Here is a 16,650-nt window from a genome sequence, read left to right on the forward strand (position 1 = left end):
GACAGAAGCAGAAGATATTAAGAAGAGGTGGCAAGAATACACAGAAGAATTGTACAAAAAAGATCTTCAAGCTGGTTTTAGAAAAGGTAGAGGAACCAGAGATTAAATTGCCAACATCTGCTAGATCATCAAAAAAGCAAGAGAGTTCCAGAAAAACATCTATTTCTGCTTTATTGACTATGCCAAAGCCTTTGACTGTGTGGATCACAATAAACTGTTGAAAATTCTTAAAGAGATGGGAATACCACACCGCCTGACCTGCCTCTTGAGAAACCTGCATGCAGGTCAAGAAGCAACAGTTAGAACTGGACATGGAACAACAGACTGGTTCCAAATAGGAAAAGGAGTACGTCAAGGCTGTATATTGTCACCCTGCTTATTTAACTCATATACAGAGTACATCATGAGAAATGCTGGGCTGGAGGAAGCACAGGCTGGAATCAAGATTGCCAGGAGAAATATCAGTAACCTCAGATATGCAGATGACACCACCCTTATGGCAGAAAGTGCAGAGGAACTAAAGAGCCTCTTGATGAAGGTGAAAGAGGAGAGTGAAAAAGTTGGCTTAAAGCTCAACATTCAGAAAACTAAGATCATGGCATCTGGTCACATCACTTCATGGCAAATAGATGGGGAAACAGTGAGAGACTTTATTTTTTGGGCTCCAAAATCACTGCAGATGGTGACTGCAGCCATGAAATTAAAAGACGCTTACTCCTTGGAAGAAAAGTAATGACCCACCTAGATAGCATATTGAAAAGCAGAGACATTACTTTGCCAACAAAGGTCATGTATGGACGTGAGAGTTGGACTGTGAAGAAAGCTGAGCGCCGAAAAATTGATGCTTTTGAACTGTGGTTTTGGAGAAGACTCTTGAGAGTCCCTTGGACTGCAAGGAGGTCCAACCAGTCCATCCTAAAGGAGATCAGCCCTGGGTGTTCGTTGGAAGGTCTGATGCTGAAGCTGAAACTCCAATAATTTGGCCACCTGGTGCGAAGTGCTGACTCACTGGAAAAGACCCTGATGCTGGGAAAGATTAAGGGCAGGAGGAGAAGGGGATGACAGAGGATGTGATGGTTGGATGGTATCACCGATTCAGTGGACATGAGTTTGGGTGGGCTCTGGGAGTTGGTGATGGACAGGGAGGCCTGGTGTGCTGTGATTCATGGGGTTGCAAAGAGTCGGATACGACTGAGCGACCGAACTGAACTGAACTGAAGTAGAATAGTATTCAGTTTTAAAAAAATGTTTACTGGCAAATATTTATTTTAAAGGCAAAGCTGGACATTTATTATTATTTCCATTTCTTAGTATTGAGATTAACTTTTCTAATATATTCCTGTGGAGAAAGCGTGGAAACATAGATGAAGAAATTTGGAACCATTTTACTTACTAGCAATTTCTAGTGCTGAGCATACTGTATATACATTGGGTTCTACTTGATGCAGAAAATATGTTGTATGAGGGCAGTGCGATGTACCTAGAGGGCTTGAGCTTAGAGTTTGAAATTCTAGTGATTATAATTTATAAATTGATAAGAATAGAAATAATCCAGTCTAACTTGGCTTATTCATTTTTGAAAGATCTACTCTGAAGCAAAACCTTTTTTGGCTTGCCACTCCTTCCTAATGCTGTTGTTTACTTATAAGGAGTGCAAATTGATCTTGCTTTTCTGTTGTTTGTTTGTTTTTGATCTGCTGGCACTGATGACTTTTTCAAAGGAGGCATTTTGTTTAGATTCCCTAGTGATGAAGTTTTAGGAGAATTTTGTAATGACAGGTACTGACTTATTTTCCATGTTTCACTCTGAATTCAGATCCCTTTTGCTGAAGCTTTGGATTTATTCCGAGGGAGGAAAGTCTATTTGGAAAATGGCTTTGCTTATGTACCACACAAGGATATTGTCGCGATCATCCTGAATGAGTTTAGAACCAAACTCTCCAAGGCTTTGGCTGTAAGTATTTAGTTTCTATATTCACTTCATTTCCATATGTTCATGTTTGCAATTACATACTCTTGATAGATTTGTTCTGTACTTCTTAAGAAGTAATATAATTATTATAATGATACTGAGATTGCTTCTGTTATTTATAGAACTCTTAGGTTTTAATTTTTTTAAGAATTTGTTTTATTGAAGTTGATTTACAGTGTTCTGTTAATTTTGCTCTTCAGCAAAGTGACTCAGTTATGCATATATATATTCTTTGTTATGTTCTTTTCCATTGTCGTTGATCACAGGATATTGACTGTAGTTCCCTGTGGTATACAGTAAGACCTTGATATTTGTCTATTCTATATGTAATAGTGTGTGTCTGATAATCCCAAGCTCCCGATCCATCCCTCCTCCTTGGCGATCACAAGTCTGTTCTCTATATCTTGTCAGTCTGTTTGTTTGGTTTGTTGTTGTTCTTCAGTTGCTCAGTAGTGTCCAACGCTTTGCAACCCTGTGGACTGCAGCATGCCAGGCTTCCCTGTCCTTTACTATCTCCCGAACTTTGCTCAAATTAATTTCCATTGAGTTGGTGATGCCATTCAACCATCTCGTCCTCCGTTGTCCCCTTCTCCTCCTGCCCTCAGTCTTTCCCAGCATCAGGGTCTTTTCCAGTGAGTCAGCTCTTTGCATCAGGTGACAAAAATTTTGGAGCTTCAGCATCAGTCCTTCCAGTGAATACTCAGGGTTGATTTCCTTTAGGATTGACTGATTTGATCTCCTTTCAGTCCAAGGGACTCTCAAGAGTCTCCTTCAGCATCACAGTTCAAAAGCATCAGTTCTTCAGTGCTCAGCCTTCTTTATGGTTCAACTCTCACATCCATACATCCCTACTGGAAAAATCATAGCTATGACTCTACAGACCTTTGTTGGCAAAGTGATGTCTCTGCTTTTTAATATGTTGTCTAAGTTTGTCATAGCTTTTCTTCCAAGGAGCAAGCGTCTTTTAATTTCATGGCTGCAGTCACTGTCTGCAGTGATTTTGGAGCCCAAGAAAATAATGTTTGTCACTGTTTCCATTGTTTCCCCATCTATTTACCATGAAATGGTAGGACTGGATGCCATGATCTTCGTTTTTTGAATGTTGAGTTTTAAGGCAGCTTTTTCACTCTCCTCTTTCTCTTTAATCAAGATGTTCTATGGATCCTCTTCACTTTCTGCCATAAGGGTGGTGTCATCTGCATATCTGAGGTTATTCATATTTCTCCTGGCAATCTTGATTCCAGTTTGTGATTCATCCAACCCAGCATTTCACTTGATATACTCTGCATAAAGGTTAAATATGCAGAGTGACAATATACAGTCTTGGTGTACTTCTTTCCCAGTTTTGAAACAGTCAGTTTTTCCATGTCTGGTTCTACCTGTTGCTTCTGCATACAGACTTTTCAGGAGGCAGGTGAGGTCACCTAGTAGTCCTATCTCTTTAAGAATTTTTCACACTTTGTTGTGATCCATACACTCAAAGGCTTTAGCATAGTCAATGAGGCAGAAGTAGATGTTTTTCTGGAATTCTCTTGCTTTTTCTGTGATTTAACAGAGGTTGGCAATTTGATCTCTTGTTCCTCTGCCTTTTCTAAATCCAGCTTGAACGTCTGGAAGTGCTCGGTTCACATACTGTTGAAGCCTAGCTTGAAGGATTTTGAGCATTACTTTACTACCATGTGAAATGAATGCAATTGTGTGGTAGTTTGAACATTCTTTGGCTTTGATCTAGATAAGTTCATTTGTGTTATATTTTATTTTATGTATTTATTTTTTTAAGTTTTATAGTTTATATTTATTTATTTTTAATTTAATTTTATTTTTCAACTTTACAATACCGTATTGGTTTTGCCACATATCGAAATGAATCCGCCACAGGTATACATGTGTTCCCCATCCCGAACCCTCCTCCCTCCTCCCTCCCCATACCATCCCTCTGGGTTGTCTCAGTGCACCAGCCCCAAGCATCCAGTATCGTGCATCGAGCCTGGACTGGCGACTCGTTTCATACATGATAGTATACATGTTTCAATGCCATTCTCCCAAATCTTCCCACCCTCTCCCTTTCCCGCAGAGTCCATAAGATGGTTCTATACATCAGTGTCTCTTTTGCTGTCTCATACACAGGGTTATTGTTACCATCTTTCTAAATTCCATATATATGCATTAGTATACTGTATTGGTGTTTTTCTTTCTGGCTTACTTCACTCTGTATAATAGGCTCCAGTTTCATCCACCTCATTAGAACTGATTCAAATGTATTCTTTTTAATGGCTGAGTAATACTCCATTGTGTATATGTACCACAGCTTTCTTATCCATTCATCTGCTGATGGACATCTAGGTTGCTTCCATGTCCTGGCTATTATAAACAGTGCTGCGATGAACATTGGGGTACACGTGTCTCTTTCTCTTCTGGTTTCCTCAGTGTGTATGCCCAGCAGTGGGATTGCTGGATCATAAGGCAGGTCTATTTCCAGTTTTTTAAGGAATCTCCACACTGTTCTCCATAGTGGCTGTACTAGTTTGCATTCCCACCAACAGTGTAAGAGGGTTCCCTTTTCTCCACACCCTCTCCAGCATTTATTGCTTGTAGACTTTTGGATCGCAGCAATTCTGACTGGCGTGAAATGGTACCTCATAGTGGTTTTGATTTGCATTTCTCTGATAATGAGTGATGTTGAGCATCTTTTCATGTGTTTGTTAGCCATCTGTATGTCTTCTTTGGAAAAATGTCTATTTAGTTCTTTGGCCCATTTTTTGATTGGGTCATTTATTTTTCTGGAGTTGAGCTGTAGGAGTTGCTTGTATATTTTTGAGATTAGTTGTTTGTCAGTTGCTTCATTTGCTATTATTTTCTCCCATTCTGAAGGCTGTCTTTTCACCTTGCTAATAGTTTCCTTTGTTGTGCAGAAGCTTTTAAGTTTAATTAGGCCCCATTTGTTTATTTTTGCTTTTATTTCCAATATTCTGGGAGGTGGGTCATAGAGGATCCTGCTGTGATGTATGTCGGAGAGTGTTTTGCCTATGTTCTCCTCTAGGAGTTTTATAGTTTCTGGTCTTACGTTTAGATCTTTAATCCATTTTGAGTTTATTTTTGTGTATGGTGTTAGAAAGTGTTCTCGTTTCATTCTTTTACAAGTAGTTGACCAGTTTTCCCAGCACCACTTGTTAAAGAGATTGTCTTTAATCCATTGTATATTCTTGCCTCCTTTGTCAAAGATAAGGTGTCCATATGTGCATGGATTAACCTCTGGGCTTTCTGTTTTGTTCCATTGATCAATATTTCTGTCTTTGTGCCAGTACCATACTGTCTTGATGACTGTGGCTTTGTAGTAGAGCCTGAAGTCAGGCAGGTTGATTCCTCCAGTTCCATTCTTCTTTCTCAAGATAGCCTTGGCTAATTGAGGTTTTTTGTGTTTCCATACAAATTGTGAAATTATTTGTTCTAGCTCTGTGAAGAATACCGTTGGTAGCTTGATAGGGATTGCATTGAATCTATAAATTGCTTTGGGTAGTATACTCATTTTCACTATATTGATTCTTCCAATCCATGAACATGGTATATTTCTCCATCTGTTAATGTCCTCTTTGATTTCTTTCACCAGTGTTTTATAGCTTTCTATATATAGGTCTTTAGTTTCTTTAGGTAGATATATTCCTAAGTATTTTATTCTTTCCGTTGCAATGGTGAATGGAATTGTTTCCTTAATTTCTCTGTTTTCTCATTATTAGTGTATAGGAGTGCAAGGGATTTCTGTGTGTTGATTTTATATCCTGCAACTTTACTATATTCATTGATTAGTTCTAGTAATTTTCTGGTGGAGTCTTTAGGGTTTTCTATGCAGAGTATCATGTCATCTGCAAATAGTGCGAGTTTTACTTCTTCTTTTCCAATTTGGATTTATTTCTTTTTCTGCTCTGATTGCTGTGGCCAAAACTTCCAAAACTATGTTGAATAGTAATGGTGAAAGTGGGCACCCTTGTCTTGTTCCTGACTTGAGAGGAAATGCTTTCAATTTTTCACCATTGAGGATACTGTTTGCTGTGGGTTTGTCATATATAGCTTTGATTATGTTGAGGTATGTTCCTTCTATTCCTGCTTTCTGGAGAGTTTTGATCATAAATGGATGTTGAATTTTGTCAAAGGCTTTCTCTGCATCTATTGAGATAATCATATGGTTTTTATTTTTCAATTTGTTAATGTGGTGTATTACATTGATTGATTTGTGGATATTGAAGAATCCTTGCATCCCTGGGATAAAGCCCACTTGGTCATGGTGTATGATCTTTTTAATGTGTTGTTGGATTCTGATTGCTAGAATTTTGTTAAGGATTTTTGCATCTGTGTTCATCAGTGATATTGGCCTGTAGTTTTCTTTTTTTGTGGCATCTTTGTCAGGTTTTGGTATTAGGGTGATGGTGGCCTCATAGAATGAGTTTGGAAGTTTACCATCCTCTGCAATTTTCTGGAAGAGTTTGAGCAGGATAGGTGTTAGCTCTTCTCTAAATTTTTGGTAGAATTCAGCTGTGAAGCCGTTTGCTGGAAGATTTTTGATTACAGTTACAATTTCCGTGCTTGTGATGGGTCTGTTAAAATTTTATATTTCTTCCTGGTCCAGTTTTGGAAAGTTGTACTTTTCTAAGAATTTGTCCATTTCTTCCACGTTGTCCATTTTATTGGCATATAATTGTTGATACTAGTCTCTTATGATCCTTTGTATTTCTGTGTTACCTGTTGTGATCTCTCCATTTTCATTTCTAATTTTATTGATTTGATTTTTCTCCCTTTGTTTCTTGATGAGTCTGGCTAATGGTTTGTCAATTTTATTTATCCTTTCAAAGAACCAGCTTTTGGCTTTGTTGATTTTTGCTATGGTCTCTTTTGTTTCTTTTGCATTTATTTCTGCCCTAATTTTTAAGATTTCTTTCCTTCTACTAACCCTGGGGTTCTTCATTTCTTCCTTTTCTAATTGCTTTAGGTGTAGAGTTAGGTTATTTATTTGACTTTTTTCTTGTTTCTTGAGGTATGCCTGTATTGCTATGAACTTTCCCCTTAGGACTGCTTTTACAGTGTCCCACAGGTTTTGGGTTGTTGTGTTTTCATTTTCATTCGTTTCTATGCAAATTTTGATTTCTTTTTTGATTTCTTCTGTGATTTGTTGGTTATTCAGCAGCGTGTTTTTCAGCCTCCATATGTTGGAATTTTTAATAGTTTTTCTCCTGTAATTGAGATCTCATCTTACTGCATTGTGGTCAGAAAAGATGCTTGGAATGATTTCTAGTTTTTTGAATTTACCAAGGCTAGATTTATGGCCCAGGATGTGATCTTTCCTGGAGAAGGTTCCATGTGCGCTTGAGAAAAAGGTGAAATTCATTGTTTTGGGATGAAATGTCCTATAGATATCAGTTAGGTCTAATTGGTCTATTGTATCGTTTAAAGTTTGTGTTTCCTTGTTAATTTTCTGTTTAGTTGATTTATCCATAGATGTGAGTGGGGTATTAAAGTCTCCCACTATTATTGTGTTATTGTTAATTTCTCCTTTCATACTTGTTAGCATTTTTCTTACATATTGTGGTGCTCCCATGTTGGATGCATATATATTTATAATTGTTATATCTTCTTCTTGGATTGATCCTTTGATCATTATGTAGTGACCATCTTTGTCTCTATTCACAGCCTTTGTTTTAAAGTATATTTTATCTGATATGAGTATTGCTACTCCTGCTTTCTTTTGGTCCCTATTTGCATGGAAAATCTTTTTCCAGCCCTTCACTTTCAGTCTGTATGTGTCCTCTATTTTGAGGTGGGTCTCTTGTAGATAACATATGTAGGGGTCTTGTTTTTGTATCCATTCAGCCAGTCTTTGTCTTTTGGTTGGGGCATTCAACCCATTTGCGTTTAAGGTAATTACTGATAAGTATGATCCCGTTGCCATTTACTTTATTGTTCTGGGTTTGAATTTATACACCGTTTTTGTGTTTCCTCTCTAGAGAATATCCTTTAGTATTTGTTGGAGAGCTGGTTTGGTGGTGCTGAATTCTCTCAGCTTTTGCTTGTCTGTAAAGCTTTTGATTTCTCCTTCATATTTGAATGAGATCCTTGCTGGGTACAATAATCTGGGTTGTAGGTTATTTTCTTGCATCATTTTAAGTATGTCTTGCCATTCCTTCCTGGCTTGAAGAGTTTCTATTGAAAGATCAGCTGTTATCCTTATGGGAATTCCCTTGTGTGTTATTTGTTTTTTCCCTTGCTGCTTTTAATATTTGTTCTTTGTGTTTGATCTTTGTTAATTTGATTAATATGTGTCTTGGGGTGTTTCGCCTTGGGTTTATCCTGTTTGGGACTCTCTGGGTTTCTTGGACTTGAGTGATTATTTCCTTCCCCATTTTAGGGAAGTTTTCAACTATTTCCTCCTCAAGTATTTTCTCATGGTCTTTCTTTTTGTCTTCTTCTTCTGGGACCCCTATGATTCGATTGTTGTAGCGTTTAATATTGTCCTGGAGGTCTCTGAGATTGTCCTCATTTCTTTTAATTCGTTTTTCTTTGTCCCTCTCTGATTCATTTATTTCTACCATTCTATCTTCTAATTCACTAATCCTATCTTCTGTCTCTGTTATTCTACTATTTGTTGCCTCCAGAGTGTTTTTAATTTCATTTATTGCATTATTCATTATATATTGACTCTTTTTTATTTCTTCTAGGTCCTTGTTAAACCTTTCTTGCATCTTCTCAATCCTTGTCTCCAGGCTATTTATCTGTGATTCCATTTTGATTTCAAGATTTTGGATCAGTTTCACTGTCATTAGTTGGAATTCTTTATCAGGTAGATTCCCTATCTCTTCCTCTTTTGTTTGGTTTGGTGGGCATTTATCATGTTCCTTTATCTGCTGGCTATTCCTCTGTCTCTTCATCTTGTTTAAATTGCTGAGTTTGGGGTGTCCTTTCTGTATTCTGGCAGTTTGTGGAGTTCTCTTTATTGTGGCGTTTCCTCACTGTGTGTGGGTTTGTACAGGTGGCTTGTCAAGGTTTCTTGGTTAGGGAAGCTTGTGTCGGTGTTCTAGTGGGTGGAGCTGGATTTCTTCTCTCTGGAGTGCAGTGAAGTGTCCAGTACTGAGTTATGAGATGTCTAAGGTTTTGGGGTGACTTTGGGCAGCCTGTATCTTGGAGTTCAGGGCTGTGTTCCTTTGTTGCTGGAAAATTTGTTTGGTATGTCTTACCCTGGAACTTGTTGGCCCTTGTGTGGTGCTTGGTTTCAGTGTAGGTATGGAGGTGTTTGATGAGCTCCTGTCAATTAATGTTCCCTGGAGTCAGGAGTTCCCTGGAGTCAGGGTTTGGACTTAAGCATCCTGCTTCCAGTTATCGGTCTTTTTTTACAGTAGTTTCAAAACTTCTCCTTCTATACAGCACCATTGATAAAATATCTACGTTAAAGATGAAAAGTTTCTCTGCTGTGAGGGTCACCCAGAGAGGTTCACAGCATTACATGGAGAAGAGAAGAGGGAGGAGGGAGTTAGAGGTGACCCGGATGAGATGAGGTGGAATCAATAAAGGAGAGAGTGGGCTAGCCAGTAATCACTCCCTTATGTGCACTCCACAGCTGGACCACTCATAGATGTTCACGGAGTTATACAGAGAAGAGAAGAAGGAGGAAGGAGGCAGAGGTGGCCAGGAGGATAAAAGGGGGGAATGAAAAGGAGGAAGACAGATCCAGCCAGTAATCAGTTCCCTAAGTGTTCTCCACCGTGTGGAACACACAAATATTCACAGAGTTGGGTAGAGTAGAGAGGGGTTAGGGAGGAGACACAGGCGACCTGGTGGAGAAAAAGAAGAGTCCAAAGGGAGAGAGAGCAGTCAAGCCAGTAATTTCGCTCCCTAGTGAAAAATGGGTCCTGAAGATTGGGTTCTTAAAGGTACAAAATTGGTAACAAATACATAAAAGCAAAAATTAAAAATCTAGAGTAGAGTTTGGAATTTCAAAAATACAATGTTAAAGAAAAGAAGAAGGAAAAGAAAGAGAGAAAAAACAAACAAACAAATAAAAACAAAGTCGCAAAACTTATAAAGAAAATATAGGTATAAAATTGATAACAAATACCAAAAACCAAAAGTTAGAAATCTAGAGTAGAGTTTGGAATTTCAAAAATACAATGTTAAAAAAAAAAGAAGAAGAAAAAGAGAGAGAGGAAAAAAACAGACAAAAACAAACAAAGTCGCAAAAATTATAAAGAAAATATAGGTACAAAATTGATAGCAAATACCAAAAAGCATAAATTAAAAATCTAGAGTTGAGTTTGGAATTTCAGGTATACAATGTTATATAAAAGAAAAGAAAGAAAGAAAAAAAAAGTCAACAAAAATTATAAAAAAATATATATATATACATAGGTACAAAATTGATAACAAATACCAAAAAGCTAAAATTAAAAATCTAGAGTAGAGTTTGGAATTTCAAAAATACAATGTTGAAGAAAGGAAAAAAAAAAAAAAAAAAACAAGGTCAAAAAATTATAAAAAAATATATATATGAAGTTTGCTTTAAAAAAATAGGGTCTTTTTTTTTTTGCAAAGTAATAGGTTATAAAAGTGAAAATTAAAGGAATAATAGAGGACTTAAAATTTTTTTAAAAAATTAAAAAAAAAGAAAGAAAGAATGATCGTAAAAATAGTAAAAATATATCTAGGACTTTCTCTGGTTTTGTTGTCGGTATTGTGGGTTCAGTTCATTTTTGGCTAGTTCCTTGGTCCGACTTCTATTTCTCATGGTCTATTGTGTCTTCCTATGTAGACGGTACTAACCACAGGGTTTTAATCTATTGCCTGTAGCTTCCAAGGCAGTTCCCTCTGTTATAGCTTCTTCTGTTTGCTGGTCTCTTCAGAGTCTGGTTTCCACCCTGACAAAAAGGGGACGGTGGAGGACACATTTTTTTTTTTTTTAGGCTCACTTGTTCAGTCACGCTGCGGGGAGGGAGGGATGCTGCAAACAGATAACACTGGCATAGGCTCGCAGTGCCTCAGCCACACTGGGTCTGCCCTGCTCACTGTGCGTGTAGCCTCCCTGCCCACACTGCTCAGGCTCTAGGTTGCTCCGCAGGGAACCATCCGTGGCTGGCCCTGGGCTGCTTGCACCTGCCAGGTCCAAGCCACTCAGGATCAGGCACTCCGGTAGTCCTCAGAGGCGCAGACTCGGTTGGGCCTGTTTTGTGCCCTTCCCAGGTCCGAGCAGCTCAGGTGATGAGGCGTTCGGCGAGCGCGATTGCTGCGACTTATCGCCTCCCCACCGCTCAGTTATCTAGGTGTACAACCGTTGCACCTTCTCAGGCGGATGTTGATCATTCAGACCCCCAAGAAGTCTTAGTTAGCAAAGAAGCCTGCTTACAGTTTTATAGATAATGTCTCTCTGGGGCTGCGATTGCCCCCTTCCGGCTCTGGCTGCCTGTTACCAGAGGGTGATGGTCTGCAGCTGGCTATCTCTGTTCAGTCCTTTTGTTCCGTGCGCGGGCCTGGTGGTGTCTTAGGTTAGGGCTGGCTTTTCGTGTGGTAGATATCCCACAGTCTGGTTTGCTAGCCCAGATTATTTCGCTTAGATAGCGCTTGGGGTATTCAGGCCAGATTCTTACTCTAAGCGATGCAGCCCGTGCTGCGCCTCCCTGCCCAGCCCCCGCTTGCTAATGGCGTGTGCAGGCGTCTGCGCTGCTTCTCCCCTGGGGGAGTTACTGTAGGGCTCGTAATCTGCCGGTTTTAATTGTTTATTTATTTTTCCTCCCTGTTATGTTGCCCTCTGTGCTTCCAAGGCTCGGCACAGATTCCGCAGTGAGAAGGTTTCCTGGTGTTTGGAAACTTCTTTCTTTTTAAGACTCCCTTCCCAGGACGGAACTCCGTCCCTCCCTCTTTTGTCTCTTTTTTTGTCTTTTATATTGTTTCCTACCTCCTTTCGAAGACTTGGGTTGCTTTTCTGGGTGCCTGATGTCCTCTGCCTGCGTTTAGAAGTTGTTTGGTGGAACTTACTCAGCGTTTAAATGTTCTTTTGATGAATTTGTGGGGGAGAAAGTGTTCTCCCCATCCTACTCCTCCGCCATCTTAGCTCCTCCCCCTGTGTTATATTGTAGATTTCACATATAAATGATGTCACATGGTATTTGTCTTTTTCTTTCTTGTTTACCTCACTTAGTATGATAATCTGTAGTAGCCATCCATGTTGTTGCAAGTGGCATTATTTCATATATATATATTTTTAATGGCTGAGTGGTATTTCATTGTATATGCATAGCACATTTTCTTTATCCATTCATCTGTCAGTAAACATTGAGGTTGTTTGTATCTCTAAGCTACTATAAATAAGTGATGCTGTGAATATAGGGGTGCATAGATCTTTTTGAATTGTGGTTTTTCTGGATATATACCTAGGAGGGGGTTTGCTGGATCATAAGGCAATGCTATTTTTAATTTTCTGAGGAAACTCCATACTGTTTTTCATAGTGGCTGTACCAACTTATATTCCCATGAACGATTCCCTTTTCTCCATACCCTCTTCAGCATTTGTTGTTTTTGTAGACTTTTAATGATGGCTATTCTGACTGATTTGAGGTAATACCTCACTTTAGTTTTGATTCACATTTCTCTAGTAATTAGTGATGCTGAGCATCTTTTCATGTGCCTCTTGGCCATCTGTATGTATTCTTTGGAGAAATGTCTGTTTGGATAGTCTGCCCACTTTTTGATTGGGTTATTTGTTTTTTGTTGTTGTTATTGAGTGGTATGAGCTGTTTATATTTTGGAAATTAAGCCCTTCTTCATTGCATCATTTGCAAATATTTTCTCCCAGCCAGTCCATTGGTTGCCTTTCTGTTTTGTTTATGGTTTCTTTTACTGTGCTAAAGCTTATAAGGGTGATTAGGTACCATTTGTTTATTTTTAGTTTTATTTCTATGGCATTGGGAGACTAACCTAAAAACTGAAAACATTGGTAAAGTTTATGTCAACGAATGTTTTGCCTCTGTTCCTTTCTAGGAGTTTCTTGTTGTCATGTCTTATATTTAAATCTTTGAGTAGATTTTCATTTGTTTCTCAGTTCAGTTCAGTTCAGTCACTCAGTCGTGTCTGACTCTCTGTGACCCCATGAATCGCAGCATGTCAGGCCTCCCTGTCCATCACCAACTCCCGGAGTTTACTTAAACTCATGTCCATCGAGTCAGTGATACCATCCAGCCATCTCATCCTCTGTCGTCCCCTTCTTCTCCTGCCCCCAATCCCTTCCAGCATCAGGGTCTTTTCCAATGAGTAAACTCTTTGCATGAGGTGGTCAAAGTATTGGAGTCTCAGCTTTAGCATCAGTCCTTCGAATGAACACCCAGGACTGACCTCCTTCAGAATGGACTGGTTGGATCTCCTTGCAGTCTAAGGGACTCGCAAGAGTCTTCTCCAACACCACAGTTCAAAAGCATCAATTCTTTGGCACTCAGCTTTTTTCACAGTCTAACTCATAGTTAATTTTGTCATTTTTTCTTTCTTTTGATAATGCTGATGGTGAGATGACTAATTTTGTGAACAACCTCTGTTTCTTCAAGGTTGTGCCTTTTTTCCCTTGGAGATGGATGTCGTGTATGACCATTAACAATTAGTGGTGCCTGTGGTAAATAAAACCCATAGATTTCTGCTCTAAAGTGGAATTTTGTGTCAGTAGAGGGCAATGTAGAAGAAAGTCTTTATATTTAAGTACTAAAAGCAGTGCTAGGTTAACACTGCTGGGTGAAATTGGAGATGGTGAGTTAAATAAGTACCATAATCAGTGCTTTTTAAGAGACTTGTTAAAAACAGACACTTAAGCGATAATATCTTAAAAATACACACATTTTTCAGTGGTATTGTCTGTTAATCTGAGTCTGGTTTCCTTTTGTACTTTTTTGGGGCACTTTTTGAGTGCTTAATGTCTAGTACATAACTTCAAATTTAAATGCTGTCACTCTTATCTCACACGCTAGCAAAGTAATGCTCAAAATTCTCCAAGCCAGACTTCAACAGTACGTGAACTGTCAAATTCCAGATGTTGAAGCTGGATTTAGAAAAGGCAGAGGAACCAGAGATCAAATTGCCAACATCCATTGGATCATTGAAAAAGCAAGAGAGTTCCAGCAAAATATACTTCTGCCTCATTGACTACGCAAAAGCCTTTGACTGTGTGGATCACAACCAACTGTGGAACATTCTTCAAGAGATGGGAATACCAGACTACCTTCCCTGTCTCTTGAGAAATTGATATGCAGGTCAAGAAGCAACAGAACTGGATTTGGAACAACCCACTGGTTCCAGATTGGGAAAGGGATATGTCAAGGCTGTATATTGTGACTTACTTATTTAACTTATATGCAGAGTACATCATGAGAAACTCTGGGCTGGATGAATCACAAGCTGGAATGAGGATTGCCAGGAGAAATAACAATAAGCTCATATATGCAGATGACACCACCCTTATGGAAGAAATCAAAGAAGAACTAAAGAGCCTCTTGATGAAAGTGAAAGAAGAGAGTGAAAAATCTGCCTTAAAACTCAACATTCAAAAACCAAAGATCATGACATCTGGTCCCATCACCTCATGGCAAATAAATGGGGAAACAATGGAAACTGTGACGAGCTTTGTTTTCTTGGGCTCCAAAATCACTGCAGGTGATAACTGCAGCCATGAAATTAAAAGATGCTTGCTTCTTGGAAGAAAAACTGTGACCAACCTAGACCAACATAGTAAAAAGCAGAGACATTACTTTACTGACAAAAGTCCGTGTAGTCAAAGCTATGGTTTTTCCAGTGGTCATGTATGGATGTGAGAGTGAGAGTTGGACTATAAAGAAAGCTGAGCACCGAGGAATTGATGCTTTTGAACTGTTGTGTTGGAAAAGACTCTTGAGAGTCCCTTGGACTGCAAGGAAATCCAACCAGTCCATCCTCAAGGAAATCAGTCCTGAATGTTCATCAGAAGGACTGATATTGAAGCTGAAACTCCAATACTTTAGTCACCTGATGTGGAGAACTGACTCACTGGAAAAGATCCTGATGCTGGGAAAGACTGAAGGCAGGAGGAGAAGGGGACGACAGGATGAGAAGGTTGGGTTGCACCACCAACTCTATGGATGTGAGTTTGAACAAGCTCCGGGAGTTGGTGATGGAGAGGGCAGCCTGGTGTGCTGCAGTCCATGGGGTGTCAAAGAGTCAGACACGAGTGAGTGACTGAACTGAACTGAATGTCTAGTACATAACTTCAAAGTTATAAGCTTTACTGATTACAATATAAGCAAATGCCAACCTTTCCTTTTGAGTTAAAACTTACATTGTTTTCTGGTATAAGTAATTTTGTTTCCTGACTCTGGGGTTACCTGCACATATACAGTTTAGCTGTATCAGCATTTGGAAACACTAAAATACTAACTTTTTATTAAATGAGGCCATTTATGAAATCACATAGCATATTGGGTGCTCTTTCTCTCTCCTTACTCCTATGTGTATCTGTGTGTGTGTTTTGTCCTCAGTAAAGTCAGTGTTCTGAAATAGTTTCTGTTTTATAAAATAATTTTATTCATTTGTTTTTGTCTGTGCTGGGTCTTCACTGCTGTGTGGACTTTTCTTTTGTTGTGGTGCCTGGGCTTCTCATTGCAGCGGCTGTCTTGTTGTGGAGCACAGGTTCTGGGTGTGCAGGCTTCAGCTCTTGGTGCGTGGGCTCAGTGGTTACGGCTCCTGACCGCTCAGGCATCAGCTCAGCAGTTGTGGTGCACCGGCTTAGTTGCTCCGGGGCATGTGAGATCTTCCTGGGTCAGGGATTGAACTGTGCCTCCTGCATTGGCAGGCAGATTCTTTACCACTAGAAGTCACCAAGGAAGCTTCTTAAGTAGTTTCTTGACAGTTTACTAGCAATTTCTACTGTGACTGACCCTGCATCATAATGTACTTACAGATAAGGGCTGTGCCTTCCACAGCTGAAAGTCTCTCTGGAGACACTGATGTCTGCCTATTGACTGGCTGCCCCCCTTCTTTTATTATGATTGGTTTTGTTCTTTCTCTCTCTCTCGCAACATTTTGGGCAGCACTTCTTTGTGTGAGGCAGGCGTATAATTTCTAGCACATTGGGCATCTCTAGCTGTCATCCACTAAATGCCAATACTGGCCTTCTAGCCCTATGACAGCCAGAAATACCACCATGAATTTCAGGAAGTTTGTGGTGCCACCTTGAACTGATCACGGCTATTTCCTTCTCCTTTCCAAATTTTGCATGTGAGATGGTGTAATTCTGACTGAAAATATGAGAAATTGTTGAGGGGAGCTTTTGAAAAATGTTTTCCTTGCTGATAAAAATGGGCTAAAAGACCATGTATATTTGCTATTCAGTTTATCTTCCTAAAATCTAAAGTACACAGAAGGGTATGTGGCAATTATTTGCAAATTTTATAAATTTTTTCTTTCTGGGTAGAATATGGAGATCTAAATGTACTGAGATTAAAGATAAAACAATGAGTTCTTAAGTTAGTAATTTTTTCAACAAATTTCACTTAAGCTTTGTATTTTCTTGGTAAGAAATATAGCATGTGAACTTTGAATTTGTTTCTCCTGCTGTCCTTCCTGCTCATTCATTCTTCTTCCAACATACTTTTTAAAAAGGTTAATAAATTTTTGGAATTTTGAAACAATGAGAA

The 16,650-nt window shown here is 39.1% G+C and overlaps 1 protein-coding gene across 2 annotated transcripts in view; it reads left to right on the plus strand.

Annotated features, from left to right (window-relative positions):
• The window catches only part of PRIM2 (DNA primase subunit 2), a 331,388-nt gene that overhangs the window by 69,482 nt on the left and 245,256 nt on the right, over nt 1-16,650 (plus strand). For both annotated transcript variants that reach the window (XM_025272503.2, XM_006072883.3), the window contains exon 7: nt 1,817-1,954. In XM_025272503.2, coding sequence (XP_025128288.1) covers nt 1,817-1,954 — 138 coding nt within the window. The remainder of the gene's footprint in view (nt 1-1,816; nt 1,955-16,650) is intronic.

Source organism: Bubalus bubalis, chromosome 2 (assembly GCF_019923935.1).
Source record: "Bubalus bubalis isolate 160015118507 breed Murrah chromosome 2, NDDB_SH_1, whole genome shotgun sequence".
Classification (NCBI taxonomy): Eukaryota; Metazoa; Chordata; class Mammalia; order Artiodactyla; family Bovidae; genus Bubalus; species Bubalus bubalis.